At 38.2% G+C, this 18,290-nt stretch overlaps 1 protein-coding gene across 3 annotated transcripts in view; it reads right to left on the reverse strand.

The window, feature by feature from the left end:
• LOC127970977 (THO complex subunit 2) overlaps positions 1-18,290 on the reverse strand; it is a 64,152-nt gene that overhangs the window by 40,738 nt on the left and 5,124 nt on the right. For all 3 annotated transcript variants that reach the window (XM_052573701.1, XM_052573699.1, XM_052573700.1), the window contains exons 6-15: positions 17,682-17,803; positions 15,431-15,564; positions 14,791-14,951; positions 12,449-12,541; positions 11,205-11,360; positions 8,365-8,537; positions 5,475-5,670; positions 5,055-5,093; positions 4,612-4,742; positions 3,721-3,822 (exon numbers count right to left, since the gene is read on the reverse strand). In XM_052573701.1, the coding sequence (XP_052429661.1) occupies positions 3,721-3,822; positions 4,612-4,742; positions 5,055-5,093; positions 5,475-5,670; positions 8,365-8,537; positions 11,205-11,360; positions 12,449-12,541; positions 14,791-14,951; positions 15,431-15,564; positions 17,682-17,803 (1,307 nt within the window). The remainder of the gene's footprint in view (positions 1-3,720; positions 3,823-4,611; positions 4,743-5,054; positions 5,094-5,474; positions 5,671-8,364; positions 8,538-11,204; positions 11,361-12,448; positions 12,542-14,790; positions 14,952-15,430; positions 15,565-17,681; positions 17,804-18,290) is intronic.

An 18,290-nucleotide genomic window follows, 5' to 3' on the forward strand; every position in this document is an offset into this window, starting at 1 on the left:
TGGCATGAGGCTGTACGTATATGCAGTGGTTATGTGAATGATATTCATCTAAAAGTCAGTCATGTCTTAAAGGATTAAGCAGACAGGACATCTGAAATGTCAAAACGCATCTGTGCATTAGTGTGTCATCAGTGATAATCAAACGGCAGAGATGCTCAGAAGAAGAGCTCTCTCCAGCTCCTCCGCTCGTCCTGCTGATGCTGAATGAAGCGCTACTCCTCCGTGTTTCTGCCTCCGCAGCAGCACTGCAGTCGAACACACCACCTGCGCCTCCGCCGATGTCTGACAGCTCGCCTCACAGCACACACACAGTCACATAAGGCCACCGACCGCAAAATAATGCATGCAAATAATGGCTTCCAATGGGTCAAACGGAGTAAAAGACTGCTTAAAGCATTTCAATTTCAAAATTAATGCTTTCATTTAATACATTCAAGGTTCATGCTTAAAAATGTTTTGTAGTTTAATAAAGATTTTCTTTTAATATTTAAATTATTTAAAAAAATTCAATATAAATTAAATTAAATGAGGATAATAAATGGATTTAAACTTCAACATTTATTACGACATCAGATGTTTGACATTGTTAAAAACATGTTTTGGATAAACATGGCACAGTTGTGTTTCTAAATCTGACCAGATAGAGCCTCTTTTGTTCACATTCAAGGCTGCATCCTCACACGAGCTCAACAAATACTCATTTCCTTCACACGACTCTGCCCTCGACGTGATGTCCTTCAGATTTCTGCAGCCTCTGGCTACAACACCCATTAACAGCAAACCAACCAGGAAAAATTAAGACAAACCATAAAAAAAAAAAAGCGTGATGAAAAGCAAACTAGCATGTTGGATAAAATTAAATATTTTTAACCTTGGAGCATAAAAGTTTCATTTTTTTCAAAATGGAGATTTACACATCATCTGAAAACTGAATAAATATGCTTTCCATTGATGAATGCTTTATTAAGATCGCACAATATTTGGCCAAGATACAACTATTTGAAAAAAAATAAATGCAAAATAAATTATATATTGGTAAAATCATCTTTAAAGTTATCCAAATGAGGTTCTTAATGCATATTATTAATCAAATAATTAAGTTTTGATATATTTGCAGTAGGAAGTTTACTAAATATATTGATGGAACGTGATCTTTACTTAATATCCTAATGATTTTTGGCTTAAAAGAAAAATTGATTATTTTGACCCATACAATGTATGTTGGGCTATTTCTACAAATACACCCCGGAGACTCAACACTGCTTCTGTGCTCCAGGGACACATATATGTGTAAAGAAAAACAGATTGAAATGTTGTAACCTTAGTCGGGTCATATTCATCTAGAAATTCACCACTTGGAAAGCACAAAGCTACAAACAGCATCCAGAGAGAGAGACGAAACGTTAGAGAGCAGTCTGACACACACGAGGACTCGACTCGAGCCGTCTGACAGGCGACCTAGAGCTTCCCTCGCTCTCCCTGAACACTTCTGACGGCTTTAGCCTCAACTCGCTCCCTCTCCATCCAATTATCTGCCAAAATATCATCATTTATTCAACACGCTTGAAAAGAAAGCAAAGAATCTGATGCAGCAATTCTGCAAGCCCTTTCAAAGAGCTCATCTATATGCACACAGGCACAGGGCAACACAAACCTGCTTCAAGGAGAACTGCCTTTAAACTTGCACTGATCTAACATCCCAAATCTGCACCATGCCTAAGTGCTGGAGTTAAAAACACTCAATTTAACAAACTGCAATTATAAAAATGGATCATTTAAGTGGATGCGTATGTTCCTGTCAAAAAATCAAAAACATATCAGATTTCATAGCTAGAATTAAAACATTAAAGCTATCTTTATCTGAAGAAATTAAACTACACTACCCATAATTCTTTGAGGAGAACCACCACCAATAAGAGCTGCTACCATAGAAACAGGGTTTTCAGCACTTTCCTCAGTGAGTTAGTTCCTCACCTTATAAACCTGTATGATTTTCTAGTTTCGAACACAAAAGGAGAAACTGGTGCTAGTTTTAATATAATGGACAGCTGAAGGGGCAAGAGTTTCAGTAATCGCACCAAGTCATCATAAAACTTAAAGTACAGCCCATGAGTTATTCTGGACTACTTCATGGGGCTTTTTCATCATTTCTTTCTGATAAAGCAGCAGACATTTTTTGTGCAGAGTTATCTTTATAGTTATTGTTCTTGGTGTGATCGGGGCTTTAGAGAAATAAGAAAATGCATTAAAAAAATAACTAGTTTACTAGTAACAATCACATTTGCAGTGCTTGAAGGAATGGGTTACAGGGTACGAGTCTTGTACCTTTGACTGTTTACTTCTAAACTAAACACCTTTTACACTAAAACACTGCTTTGGTTCAGCTCCTCATAATACAATGCAATATGGAGGAAATAAATGGAACAGCACCTAAACTACAGTTCACCGCTCACACAGGCGCATTCAGTCAAAAGAGTATTAATCTGAAATATTACACTTCAGTGACTTCAGTGTCACATGATCTTCCACAAATCATTCTAATAAGCTGATGTGCTGCCAAAAATAAAGAAATAAAGCATTTCTGATCATTAAAGCTGCCGTGCAAAAATTTTGGGTTGAAAAGTCAATATAAAAGTCAAAATCAATAATTGAGCATTGAGGTTAAAATAATTTCTTAATATGGGGTTCGAATGATGTGACAATTAGAGATTAAACTGTACAGAAACTGAAATCTACACGCTAATACACACTATACTCATAGTCATGCGATGATGATGTCGTTAACATGAATAATTTGAGAATAAATTATAACAATAATAATAATTTTCAGGGTTTTTGTGCGATATGAGGTAATCGATCGTTAGATTAAGTCACTATTTGTGGCACGGTTTATTGTAATGCTTTTTTCCTCAGTCGGTCAGAACAAAGCGTGGCAGAGCGTGGATGACAGAATAAGGTGAAAATCTTATCTGGGTCATATATTCTAAAGCCCCGTTCACACCAAGCACCATAACTATAAAGATAACGATAAAGATCTTGTTCTAAAAATCGTTCTCAATATTAGAGAATAGCACAGTCCACACCACAGCTGTAACGATAAAGACACAGAGAAACTACATCGTTCTAATCACGAATGATAAAAACATTGACAGCCAATCAGAATCAATCCTGCGGTAATGAGCTTGAGAATTTAAAGCGGCGGACACACCTGCTCTTACAATAAACAGACAATATCGTTTGCTGGGGTGGACGCCAATACAGTTATCTTCATAGTTATCGTTCTCGGTGTGAACGGCCATTAATACGTAGACGGGAGTCTGAGATTACTAAATACAGTGACTGACACACATTCACCTCACAACAGATTCATCCGCGCGGGATCACAACCCACGCATGCAATATAATTCTGCAAGGAACTGCAATTCCAGGTTTTCAAACAGAGGTGGCGACAAAGAGGAACAAATTACGGACTGCAGCTGATAAAAAAAAAAACTATTGTCAGGATTTTTACTGATGAAGTTCAAAAGAACAGTGTTTATTTGTTTTTTTGTTGTGTGTGTGTATTTATATGTACAAAAACATACCATTTCTTTCTTAAAAACGAAAATAATCAGTCCTGTAGGTGAATGAAAAACTACAGAAACCCAGCTTTACCGTTGCCTTTTATTTGATGAAGACTGATTAATCATGACAGTCCACTAAAAACTGAAGTAAACTTACTTCATGATGTATTTGGCTCGGTCTACCGTCTGAGCCTTGATCTTCACCAGGAGTGGATGATGGCCGTACGTCTCATTCTTCCACTGCCCATAGAGGCGATACCTAATCACACAACACACAGACCACGAGAGAGGTGATGAAAACATACATCACGTTCATCAGGGCATCCTGACAGCGTTTAGATATGTATACGGGGGAATATCATGAGGGAATAGACTTAGACAGTAAAAACAGCCTCATATTCTTCAGCTGGTACATGATCACACACAACAATCATTTGAGATAATGATTCCCGTGATAATGTCACACATCCCCAATCACAGTTACCAACAGATACAACAGTGCTGAAAGCCTCCTTTGACTTCATTCAAACATAAACCAGTCCAGAAATATTGTGTCCACGTTTTAAATTCTTGTACAAGGTTATGATTTTTTTTTTGTACACTAGCCTTGAAGTACAAACCCACACCAGCAGCTCTTAAAGAAACAGCTCACAATTATGGAGTACAGATGTACGAGTCTCTTTCTTCTGCAGAACACGAAAGATATTTTGAAGAATGTGTGCAACCAAACAAAATGCACTATGCCTAAGAACTAAAGGAAATCAATGGGGACAAAACTGTTTGGTTGTCCACTTTCTTCATAATATCTTCTGTGCAGTAAATGCATGCTTCAATCACAGGCCGAGGCCGCCTAATCAATATGGAACCCATAAAAAATACTTTGACTTTAAAAAAACAGCCTTAGCACAAGAATAATAATAATAATACAAACCAGAAGACAAGCCGTGCTGAAAAGGGGCGGAGCTACATAAGATCTGCATCATTTATTTTTGCTCATGTAAAAGCAGAAAGAACTATATGTTAAGAGAAAGAGAGGAGCTGACGGTACCTGTGCTGGTAGGGGAAGAGTTTGAAGAAGCCCCAGAGCTCCTCAGACATGCAGGCGTTACACTCCATGAGCGAGAGAGACGGCAACAACACCTGATCAGCAATACTGAGAAAACAGCTCAGCAGAGAGTCCTGCGGAGACACAGATAACATCATACACATCCAGACGAACACAGCTGCACTGCCAGAGTCGTCTAGATACACATATCTCCACTCGCTGGGAAAGATCTATAGCTTTAAATCATATACTCAAATACAATTACTCTGAATAAAGCTAGTAGCTGCTCCATGTTAAAAAGGTTAACGGATTGTTTGTTTGGAAGAAGCTTTTAGATTTAAATTAACTGTTTAATTGGGTGAGAAACATGTCAAATACAAAAAAAAAAAAGCCAGAAACCTGTTCTTACAACTCTACACTCCCACTCAGGGCTTTCCGTGACTCACCATTTTGTCCTTGGTGTCTTGCCTGCTTTCACTTTGGTACTGAAAGAGAGACACACACACATTGATGAAAGAAGGCTAACCAACAATAAGAACACACACAGAATACATTAAAATGAACCAAAGAGCTAATACAGCCCTGATATAAACACCTCATCTTCCTCTGACTCACACTTACATTCTCTGCCTCCCCAAAAATACACAAGGACAATACTGTAATACACTGGATCTGGTTATGAAGGCAGAATCTCCAGCAGCCTGAAGTGCTGAATCAGCTCTCCGTCTTACAGAGTTGAAAACATCCTCCAGACTGCTTGTCCTGTACAGCGTTATTAGCTAGCTTGTTGTATCATGGCTTCTATTAGGCTAGCTCTTAAGGGTTTGCTCAGATATATAATAGCCAACTCTCGTGTCAGTCCTCACCTCTTTCATGAAACTCTTGCCCAGTCGCACGACCTTGGCAAACAGGACGGGGTCGTGGGACAGGTGAGGGCCCAGGTAGCACAGCATGGTGAAGACGCCCCTGGAGAGATCGCCAAAGCTTTCGGCTGGACGCAGTGCATGTTTGCTCCACAGAGGCATCGTCAAACTTCCTTTGGCACCTTTGGGGACTGCAGCCCTAAAAACACAGGACACACCGCTCTGTTGTCTGAATTTCTCTCGTGTCTTCTGTCCCAGCGCTGGATCTAGTAACAGCTCAAGGCACGTCTCATGCAGACGGTGTCCTGATCGACTTTTATTATTTGCCGTATTTAGTAAATGTGCAAAAATGTCAATAATTCTGTGTTTTTCTGTCAGTATGGGGTGCTGTGTGTACATTAATGAAGAAAAAAAATAACGTATGAGAGAAAAGAGAAATGCTCATGGTAAGCTATTAAACAGTAAAATGATTTTAAAAACCACTATTTAAAGGAGACCAACTATGCTCTTTTAATATAATGTCCTCAGAAGGTGTCGGTGTTCTACACAGCTGTTTTTGTGCATGTCTCTTTACATGCAAATGAGCTGCTGTTCCCCAACCCCTTTTCTGGACTAGTGCAGTGCTTTTACAGCTTGTTTTTATCATCATGTCTAACATGCTGAAATCATGCGTTTTAAACCATTTTAGTCTAAACTTCTGATATAGGGTTTTCTGAGCACACACAGACAGCAACTATCAAAGGTATGAGTACTAAACTAGGGTTTCTTTCATGTCTTATTGCCCTTAAACTGTCAAATACACACACAAGTTAGAAAAACAGCTGGGAAAGAAATCACGTTTATATTAGATCTGTGTGTCGGCAGCAGTAAATGAATCAATAAATCCACTGCTCTCGTCTCCTCTGAGGCTGGGACTCTCGTCTGTGCAGCTAAAGACAGAACAGTTAGCATGATTTGCTTGGACTTTCACTATGGCGTTGGTACACCGTTGTGGCAAAAACACAATGGTGGCATGTGGGTGGAAACTTGCAGATTAAGGGGTGGTGATTAGGGATGTCAATTTTTGTTATATATAATTAGATTAATATTCAGAGAAAATACTTGATATCCTAATTGTTTAAAGTTTTGAAATGCACATTAACTTCTTGACAATCCATTGGTACGCATTTTCAATACTGTGTTTATAGGGCCCTTTAAGGTGCTGTATGTAAGTTTTTGACTATTTAAGAATACAAATACCATAACATGTTTGCAGATACAGTTGCAATCAAAATTATTCAACCCCCTTGACCTGCAAGACATTTTGTTGCTGAGAACAACATTTTATGAAGTTTACCAGTTCAACAAAGGCATCAGTAAAGTATCAGAGAAAGTTTAATACACTTTTGAGTGATTCTGAGAATGGAACATTGATGAATCATGATGAAATTCGAATTGGCTCTAAACATTCATGTTCAAAATTTTTCAACCCCCTATGTGCAGAATCTTTTATTCTTTAAAATCACCAATAAACGCTGTCTGTAAGTGTTTAGAAGCTTCGGTCACTTCTCTACTACAGTTTTGGCCCATTCCTCGCCTGAAAGAGCTTCTGGATCACTGTTTTCACATTGCCACTGCTCTCTTCAAATTCAACCAGATATTTGCAATGAGAATTAAGCCTGGGGCTGATCATCAGCTTCAGTCTTTCACCAAAGGAATCACAATTCTTGTCAAAATGGCCTGACACTTTAAAGATCGCTGATCCATGGGTCCAAGAAGTTCCAGTTTGGTCACATCACTTCAGGAAACATTCCTCCAGAGCTCCACAAGTCTTCACAAATGAATTTGATCTAGTTCTTCTTGATCAAGAGTGGTATTCTGCAAGATGTCTCAACATAAAGGCAATACTTGTCTAGCGTTCTTCTTACACACTGCTTTGAAATGGTTTTCCTCCTTTCATCGGGTCATCTTGCAAGTCTTTGGCTGTACATTTGAGAATTTTTCTCAGTTGCTCTGATTAAACATTTTATGATATTGTGCTTTTTCTTCCACAACCTCAAAGATTTTCTGGTAAAACACACTTTAAGCTAAGAAATAAGACTGAGAACGGTGTCTCTAGGAACTTTCAATGCCTTGGAAATCTTCATATAGCCTTAGTCTTTCTAAAGTAATACAATATTTATTCTCTTTAGCTTTTGTGAGATTTCTGTTGACATTTTTGCTACTCAACTTCAACACATGCATGGGCTAACTGTATGTGTAACGGCTCAATCTAATACTGTTTTTAATAGAGTTTCTAAAGGCTTAATTGTGTTTTGAGACTGTTTTATTCCCCACCATGCAAATAAGTGATTTAAAAACAGCAATGTTGAATAGGGGTTGAATAATTATGACATAGCAGTATTATTAAAAAGTCTTATAACTCAAAAACATTACATTAGGTATATATTAATATGCCGGTGAACTGTTATAGATAAAAACTTTTATCCTGGATCTTCAGAAAAGCTTGTATTTGTAAAGTACTGCAGTCTCTGAGGGGTTGAGTTATTTTGATTGCAACTATATTTAAGAAACATGTTATGTTTATGTAAAAATCTCCTTAGATATTCTGGCCTTGAATGCACATTTTCAGAGGAAGAGGGGCCAGGTGGAAAAAAAAAAAAAAAAAGCTGCTCCAATATTTTGAATTTGGACTGCAAAACCTAGTTCAACCACTCGGTGTCAATCCTATATACAGCACCTTTAATGATCCCCTGTTCATTTCTAATCCAACATAAAAAATAAAAAAATCAGCGATTCAGTGAGTGAGTCAGGTGTGCATTGTTCTGAGAACCGATTCACTGAGCGTGAACGTACGTAAACCAGCACCAAGCTCAGTTATAGGCCAAGGAGCGTGTGCGTCTGAATGGTGTACCTGCGGTAGAGCGGCTCCACGATCAGGTGCAGCAGCTGGCACAGTGCCACGGCGATGGCCTTGTGGGAGGTGGCGTAGAAAGCTGGCATCTGATCCATGATGCTCTGAGCGTGCTGCCAGTCACCGATCCTCAGCAGCGCCTCCAGCAGCCCCAGCTTCTGGTTATCAGGAGGCTGACATGAGAGGAGAGACAGATTAGAGGAGCGGAGGACACACCTCCACATACGCCATCATTACACGCTCCTCTGTTCATTATCTCTTCCTGTGAGGAGTCTGAGGGGATTCTTATCTTCAGAGACAGATGACACACACACACACACACACACACACACCATCTGTGTTTTATACAGCTTACAAGTCACACTAATACAAAGCCACAACAACAGCTCTAAAATCTGGATTTTCATGTATTCAGTCAGAGGTAAAAAACTTTAAACTTGGCTGCAACAACTATTTTGATGAATTTGTGATTTTGTTTTTCTTAATCTGACATTTTATGTCATACGTGAGTCGCTCATTGAACCACGATACACAGTAAAATCTATCCGTCAAAGCATGACACTACATGAAACTATATGCACAATGCGTTCTTTGCCTTTATTATAATCCTGGTTTGAAACTTGTCTTTCTTGTAATCTCTGCTAAAGTGATGTCCCTGACACAAAATGCCATGTTTTGGTCTAAACAGTTTTATTTAGGTACATTAAGACACAAGGGGACAGTCCTCGGATTCATTAGGAATAAATATATACTTAGTCATTTTTATTTCAATTTGCCTTTATTCAGTAACACAGCAATAAGCTATTGGATGGAGACCAGGACAACTAGAGCCCCAGATACAGATCCCCTGTAGAGACCTTGTCTCAGAGGAGCACCAGGACAAGACCACAGGAAACAGATGATTCTTCTGCACAATCTGACTTTGCTGCAGCCTGGAATTGAACTACTGGTTTCGTCTGGTCAGAGGAGACCTGGCCCCCCAACTGAGCCTGGTTTCTCCCAAGGTTTTTTTCTCCATTCTGTCACCGATGGAGTTTCGGTTCCTTGCCGCTGTCTCCTCTGGCTTGCTTAGTTGGGGTCACTTCATCTACAGCGATATCGTTGACTTGATTGCAAATAAATGCACAGACACTATTTAACTGAACTTAGCTGGATGATGACATCACTGAATTCAATGATGATCTGCCTTTTTGCTTTATTGACACACTTTCTTCCTATTTAATGCTGTTTAGTTGAACGTTTACAATCTATATTGTTAAAAGCGCTACATAAATAAAGGTGACTTGACATGACTATTGGACACACTCCTTTATTAGCGAAACGGTAAGATTCAATTAAACAATGGTCTGTTTTATGTAAAGTAAACCGACATTAAAAAAGAAAGTGTATCTTTGTTATTAACACTGCCGTTTGGTTTAAAGAAAAGTCTGTTGGCTGCATCTACACTGGAAGATGTATAGAGATGCACACAATCAAAAGCAGTCATTGCTCAACAGACGGCTATCATTTGCATGTATATTTAATATAAACTTTGTACTGGTACTTCTGATATTCCAGACCATACAGAATTAAAAATGCTTCAGTGTGACAACTAGATGTCATCCAGCCTCACATATTCATAATTATTTATTGAGACTGTACACTGAAAGACGAAGAGTTTTGAAAAGTTTTATGTTCAATAAGGTTGCATTTAAGCGTGTAAAGTACTTACTAATAATTAACTGAAGTAAGATTGATTTTAATTAAAATTAATGTCTACAGCTGCTATTCCTCAGGATTTTCAAGCCCTGTGTGCATTCTGTATGCAAATTCTTCAAGTGTGCACTGATGGTTTAATTTAAACCATCAACTTAGTAAACAGCGTGGCTAAACTGCAGCTTATCTCTGCATATGGAAGTGCATTTTGTGAATCAGACGATGTCAGACGCAGTGCAATGCTAAGTGTCTTTACATGCTCTGCTGTAATCAAGCATCTGATCAGCCCAGCAAAAGCCATATATGTAACCCTGACATTTACATGCATTTATACTATTACATCATAAAACTATTCTATGCTCTTCTGCAAGTGTAAGTTTTGTAAACTGAGAACATTATGCCTCCGACTATGCCTCCGATTTGAATTTTAATAACATTATTTACAATCGATTCAATGAACACTTATGTCTAAAAAATCGAAAATCCTTTTTTCACAAAAGTGACAGCCCTACACAGGACTGCTGCATACTGGATGTTTTTCCCTTTTCACACCATTCTTTGTAAACCCTAGAAATGGTTGTGCGTGAAAATCCCAGTAACTGAGCAGATTGTGAAATACTCAGACCGGCCCGTCTGGCACCAACAACCATTCCACGCTCAAAATTGCTTAAATCACCTTTCTTTCCCATTCTGACATTCAGTTTGGAGTTCAGGAGATTGTCTTGACCAGGACCACACTCCTAAATGCATTGAAGCAACTGCCATGTGATTGGTTGATTAGATAATTGCATTAATGAGAAGTTGAACAGGTGTTCCTAATAATCCTTTAGGTGAGTGTATATAGTACCAGTCAAATGTTTAGACACATGAATGGGAAAGTGTCCAAACTTTTGACTGGCACTGTACTATAATATACACAAAGAATATCGGCCGATATATCGGTATCTGCTTTTTTTTTTTTTTTACTCCTTAATATCAGTATTGGCCCCAAAAAAAAACATATCAGTCGGTATCTAGTTCAGAATAACATGATTATTTGTGGGTGAACTATTCCTTTAATAGCACCAACGAACAGTAATTTTTAACATTTCTTTCTGGTGCTTCAGTTTTCATTTAATGAACACGCTACAGCAAAAATAAGTTACCTTCTCATTCTTTTCCTCTTCCTTCTCCTTTTCCTTCTCCTTGTCCTCTGTCTTTTCGGAGGGCACGAGCACCATGGTGAGTTTACGGGCGATCTGTTTGGCCTCCAGGATCTCTCTCTTGTGCTCTTCCACGATGCTGGAATCTAACGGGAGGAGCTGTGTACAGACACATGATTTAGTCAGTCTGACCTGTGCTGTGTTGGTCTATTTAGTTATTCTTTAATGTTTAGTCTAGGTTTTGTAAATTTAAACTAAGTCACATATTAGTTATGCTGAAGAGGTTAAAATTATAATAACTACATTATAATTAACAACAGTTTCAGCTCAAGATCCTCCTCTGCTGAAGAATAAGCGTCACCTACATATTGGATAAACTACAAATGTTACTTTATGGATGAACTATTCCTTTAAATCTAAGTTCTATTAAGACTTTTTGTTCTGTCTGTTGCTATGGTCATCACTGTCAATCATCACCAGACGGTAATTTACTCGAGCATTTGAATGCAGTTATGACTCCCACTGCTGTTACAGTGTATGTGTTGCCCTTGGCCAGCTTAGCAGCATGAAAAATTGAACTTATTCAAATTGTGAGAGTTAAAGCAGGCAAACAACATCCTGCACTTTGGAAAACTCCTGCAATAGTCCAGGAAGCTGACGACACTCTCTTAACCTTTTTAGTGTTTTGTTTTAAGGAAAGGATTCATAATGAAATCAGTGCCTTTTCCAAACAAGTTCAATCAATTATTATTATTATTTTTTATATATATAATCTTAAAATGACAACAAATTGTATTTTGCCACCTCAGGCCATCTAATTCATTATTTTATAACTATTTTTCGAACTCATGTTTTGTTATTTTTGTCAACCCTGTTACTGACACAAGCGTTACTAGATAAATAATATAGTTTAATTAAAACTCATACGCCACTGAATGATATAGGCATTAGCTCAATAATGGTATACCAAGGGCAACCTTTAAAATGTTTGAACTTTAAACAGACAAACTTTAAAAACAGGGTCAAACCTAATCTGTCACCCCTGTTACCCACAAGTCAAAACAACTTTAAACAAATAGCTAAATGCTAGGTAATAGTCAAGTTCACAAAATCAAAATATTGTACACTTTGAAGGGATTTGACTTGTATATAGTGATTATATTAAATGTAACTGTTTAAGAAAGGTAACGGGGTTGACACTGCATGGTTCGGTACACTACTGCTCCAGACATGACTCTTCCACTTACATGAACGTAGAGATCTTCAAGAGCGATGAGGTTGTGTTGAAGAAGAGCTGCAGCGATGTGGTACAGAGATGATGGCGTTTCTCCATTAGGCTCCTGTGAGAAAAAGAGAAAACACCAGATGAACATGATTACAGACAACGAACGAACAAACCCAGCTGCACAATGTAATGTTCACTATGTGCAAACGATTCCTGTCCTATTCCTTTTGAGCATTTGACCGCAGCAGATTCCTAATACTTTTGTTCATCGGGGGAAAAAAAAAGTTATGACAGAAAAAGATGCTTGACAGCAGTCATCTTGTATGAGTCAGTGAATATTACTGCACAATAACATAAACTAAAACTAAAGAGAGTTATCAGAACAGTTGCCATGCCAACTGATGTACTCTTCACTGCAATGACAAATGTTCAGAAACAATGACTGGAGATATTTCTGAAATTTTGCCCAGCACTGGCTGTGTTGTAAAACCGAACATGCCTAACCTGAAACTCAACATTTACAGTATACGTGAGGGTCGGAAATTCAATTTCAAAAAGAGGTAATATTTGTCCCCTGGAGTGATTTCCAGTTTTTTTATTTATTTTTTTTTTGGATAATGACGGTGTTAAATGTATCAGTGTTGTCTTCTTATAAAATACTCCAAATTAGCCAATTACTTCAATCAGAATACTGCAGACTGATACCAATAAAATGTTAGCCATCTGTACACTGCAAAGGTGGAACATAAGCTGGCATGTTTAATTACTCTAAAATTACACAACAACATTAATGCACAAATGTATCATTTATCTAAAATTATTTTTAAGTCTTTAAAGGGTAAGGCTGCAATATTACAAAAACCATTACTGTCATTTTACACAACCATTTATGAATTATTTTATTGATTTTTATGCATAAGAAAATTAAAGGTGCCACAGAATGCAAAAATCACTTTTATAAGGCGCTTAAACACAGTTGTGTGACTGCAGTGTGTGGAAACAACAAGCATAGAATGGCAAAAATCCACTCACTCATTATCTAATAATTCCAAAACATCATAAACACATAAAAACATCTCTCCACATGACTCTGATGACATAGTTGGTGAAAGCCCCGCCCATTTGTGACGCTGTCTGTTCTATTAGCATATACACAGCCCTGAATGAGCAGCAGCGGTCCATCATTACTGTTCTCTTGCTGTAGCTGCTGGAGGTACAATGTCAGTGCCAAAGAGCCATTAAAAGAGTTGTGTGTTGGGATGCACAAACAAACATGGGAGTCTCCATAGAGACTCTGAGGACACAGTGGTTACATTTCATTTTCGAAGGAAATGGCCAGAAAAAAAGGAAAAAGTCCTATACTTTGTGCTAACATTTTACACCAGATCAACTACCTCACATACAAGAGTCAGTTCAGCGCTGGAATTGTGCAAAGATTGCTTCTGAAAGATGGATTGAATGCTATGTGCGCAAACATCCAGACTACTGACTAAGTAAGCATCACAACACACAACAATTTCACAACAAAAACCCTCCCGCGGACATGAAAAGCAAGCCGCGGAAACAGTGTTAAAGTAACACCCAAGTCTTTGCAACACTGGAAGGGAGACGGAAGCAACACCTCATTTATATTTAAAGGGGACATACACATAAACAGAGCGTTTTGGCTTATGCCCTAAAAGTGCAATTTCAAGAAAGTAATACAAAAAATTTTCTTTGGGGTATTTTTTGATAAAACTTTGCGTACACACTCAAAGAACAATTTAAAATATTGTATTTGTGCATTATATGGCACCTTTCAGACTTCACATTGGTTACATTAATGAAACTATGAAAGACAAAACTTCACAGAAACGTGTGCGATTGTTTGTTAATGCTCAGTACTAGGGATGTAACAATTCACTCAACACATGGTGCGATCCGATTCATGATTCTGATTCACAATACGATTTTCTAATTAAAAAAAATACAAAATTTTGATTCAAGCTGTCCTTTTATTATTTCTCAGGCATTATTTCATATTTCTTTGTGAAATTGAAATGTGTTTATATGATTGAAATCTGGTTTATTTTTCCCCATATTCTATTTTCCATTTTCAAATTCCATCTTACTAGATTGTATTTTAAGGGTTACATTAAACATATTAATCAGACACGTCTACTTTTCTATTCCTCCGTGTGTTTTACAGCTCTGAAAGTGCGTTCTTAAAGTACGATTACTAGTAAAATGCAGAATCATACCCTTTTTAGAAGCAGGGTATCGTTATACTTTTTCAGTACCAGTATATCGTGCAACACTACGGTGTCTTTCATAGTGTGGATCTGCATGTAGGAACCATACACAATGCTATTCGATGGAGCGTACCTGGTGAAACTTGAACTTGAAGCCCAGCATGTGGCAGAGGGTCTGGTGCTCGCACATGTAGGACTTGATAAGAGGGATGAAGAACTCATCGTGTTCAGAGCGACACTCGTACACCTCCAAGATGATGTCCAGCACACGGTTTGGGTCCAGATTGAAGCATCCTGAGGACAGAACATGGACTGCATCAGCTCATGATCTCAGTGATGGTCTCTCACACGGCAGCTGGTTCGAGCTCACTCAAGTGATCATAAAGTGCTGTATTTGGCTCACTGTATCACACTATATCATTTATTACACATATGTTCTTTATTAGGGGTGGCTAGATACCACTGTTTCCATATATCATAGTCATTAATGACATAATTCTGATTATTGGGTGAACTTACCCTTTAAGTTAGAATATTTATGTATGTATGTATGTATATATATATATATATATATATATATATATATATATATATATATATATATATATATATATATATATATATATATATATATATATATATATGTGTACACTCATCTACTGTTACTAATCATCCTCCCACTATTCATCATATCACGTCTGGAACTGAACAGCAATATTAGATGTATCTGAGCTCACGAGTCATTAGGACGGGTGATGCAGTGCGTACTGTACCGATTAATGACTTGATGTTCTCCAGGACGAGGTGGCTGCTGAGATTCCCCGACAGATCCTGCCCAAGCTCCGTGATCAGCTTAGCGTAGCCTTCATTCTCCTCGCGCAACAAATTGAACTTCTGCTGTTTGTAACTACAGAGTGAAAGACGGAAGGTTACAGCAGAAAATAACTTCATGCAGTCATCTGAAACTAATGCAGTACATCATGAGAGCTGAGGTCTGCTGGTCGAGTACGAACACCTCATGTTAATGAAAGGACTGCTGGGTGGCACGTAACAGGGGCTTTCAGGCCATACTGCTCTGTAATCTTGATCAAACTCATTAAGAAAGACCTACACGAAGGCGTGAAATTAATCCTCATCATGGGAGTTCAGTGCTATGCTTTTCATTTACAGCTAAATGAGGCTGGGGACATCTTATAGATTCACAACAATCTCTGAACGTGCAGAAAGCAGCGACCCGTGTCTGAAAGAGAAAAACAATGAACTCGAGGTGTTTTATACCCAGCGAGGTCAACCTCTGCGCTTCAGATGCAAATGATCGCACACTAAAGAAGTCACAAGTCAGTTTGCCATTAAAAATAGCCATGCTGTTCTCCCTCACGTTTAGATATTAGTGACCTCAAATATCCATTTTACATTGATTCAGAATAATTGAAACTGTTTCAATACTCATTTTCCTCCGATATACAGTGTTTCTCACCGTCTCGTTTCTGTTTTATTGAAGTATAGAGTCCAGTGAACTTTCACAATGACTCACATGCACATCATTTTCAACATCTTTGTGGACAGATGTTTATATTTCTATTACAATAGCATTACTTCTGTTATTATTCAATCCCAATTATAGCTCTGAGCAGTCTCCAACAGGGTTTCAGTTGAGGAGAAAATACTTTGTTCAAAAGTGAATTACATTAGATACTGATCAAATCAACCAAAACACTGTGCCATTTGTATCTTTATGTTATCAAATATTGATATTTGTCAAGGTCCTGCACTGAGGTTAGAAACTTCATTCTTCTGTTAACAGTAAAACATTTCATAACATTTTATAGGATTTTATAGTTCTTAAATAGTATGATTTGCTGAAAAGACAAGACTGGCTATAGAGTGCAGCAGCTCCTGCTTTAACACGGTTTTATTTGAAACAGTACTTTTATGAAACATTAATAAAGAATTACACATGTCCTTTGGAAGCTCAGCACTTGTATCTGATGTTCACAGAGAGAAACATGGCAGGAGGAGAGAAGCAGCCGGTGCTTCAGAATGTATCGAACGTCATTAAAAACAGATATTTGAGCACATTTCATTTTTTACGAAAAGATGCATGAAAGAGAAAAGGTGTGGGCCGTGAGTGATGGGAAAAGAGGAAGTCAGTGGGACACCGGTGCTGACTAAAGCCTCGCACAGAAAGAGTCTCTCAGAAAACACGAGATCCTGAATTCAGTTCACTCGAACAGTCAAATACACATGCAGTTATATCAAAATATCTGTCGTGCCAAGAGATCCCCTAAGTGTAGTCAGTTATGTCTAAAGTGAACGTAAACCAGATGTGCATCATAGGGTCCATGCATTAGGGTATAATCTAATAAACCTGCTGCTGTCTATGTAATTAATATTAACCCCAACAACAGAAGACCAAGAAACCCATTCAACCTGCCCAATTCACTGCTACTGACTGAATAACTTAAGCAGCTTTAATAAGAATCTATCTTCATGTAATTAATACGTTAGTCAGTGATTTCTTCTTGTTGTTAATCCACTGTTGGTCATTCACCTTTTTTAAATGACAGAATACTAAATAAATATATTGGAGGACAATATAATTGTTTTATAATCAGTTCATTAACCACTGAATCATAATCGAATCTTGAGGCAAATGAAGATTCACAGCACAAACACTGATGAAGCTTGAGAGCTTTATGATCTCATTTGCAGTGCGAAAGAGTTCTTCTGGTGTGATTTGCTTAATCTGATTCCATAATTGGAGGATATTTCTTTGCTGAATTATGGGTAATGTAGTTTTTCACCAGGAACTCCACTGTTAAATACTGAAATAATGCTGGAAAACGGTTTTAACCAAGCAAGTACCGTGGATTGATTACACGGTGCTCTGATACCTACAAACACCTCGACTGACTGTAAACCACACACTGGTTTAAGAGAGAATGCTGTCCAGGTAGGCAAGATCTGTATGTATTCACAGGGAAAGATGCAATCGATCCAATTTAAGGTGGAAATGTGACTTACAATAGTTTGGTCTTGATTTTGACAATCTTCTGGTTGAACTGCTGAGCCTGTTTGATCAGCCCCAGAGACTCCAGCGTTTCTGGATCCAATCTCTCCTTCAGCATACCGTCAGGAACACAGACCTGAAAACAACGCCTTTAATTAGACACTCTTCCCCATCACTGCAGTTTGAGCTACATCTATCAGGGGCTTAAAACCAGAATTATAATCATCAAAATGCTTGAATATCATCTCAGCATCCATCAGCGAAGCACTGCCCACATCCGACCTCAATGGCCTTCAGCTACACTTACATAAGACACTAATAACACTGTATAACAAGTGTGTATTTGCATACGAATCAGCCGTACAGTGGTTTAGATGAAAAGAGGAGAGCAGGAGCACTGCAGGTCTTCATGAGTCACCTCGACTGCCATCACAAACACCTCGTGTTCTGCCACGACGAAGATGCGAATCGTGCTCCGGTTTGAGGCCTAGCTCAAAAACCCACAGCCGAAGTGAAAGGGTCTTGTTTAATTCCAGCACCTCGCTGGAGGTTCGATCAGGGGAGGTGAGCGGCCCTTTGTGGCTACAATTTCATTTTTCACTGGAGGACAGAATTTGGGCCAC

This window comes from Carassius gibelio, chromosome B14, assembly GCF_023724105.1.
Source record: "Carassius gibelio isolate Cgi1373 ecotype wild population from Czech Republic chromosome B14, carGib1.2-hapl.c, whole genome shotgun sequence".
Classification (NCBI taxonomy): domain Eukaryota; kingdom Metazoa; phylum Chordata; class Actinopteri; order Cypriniformes; family Cyprinidae; genus Carassius; species Carassius gibelio.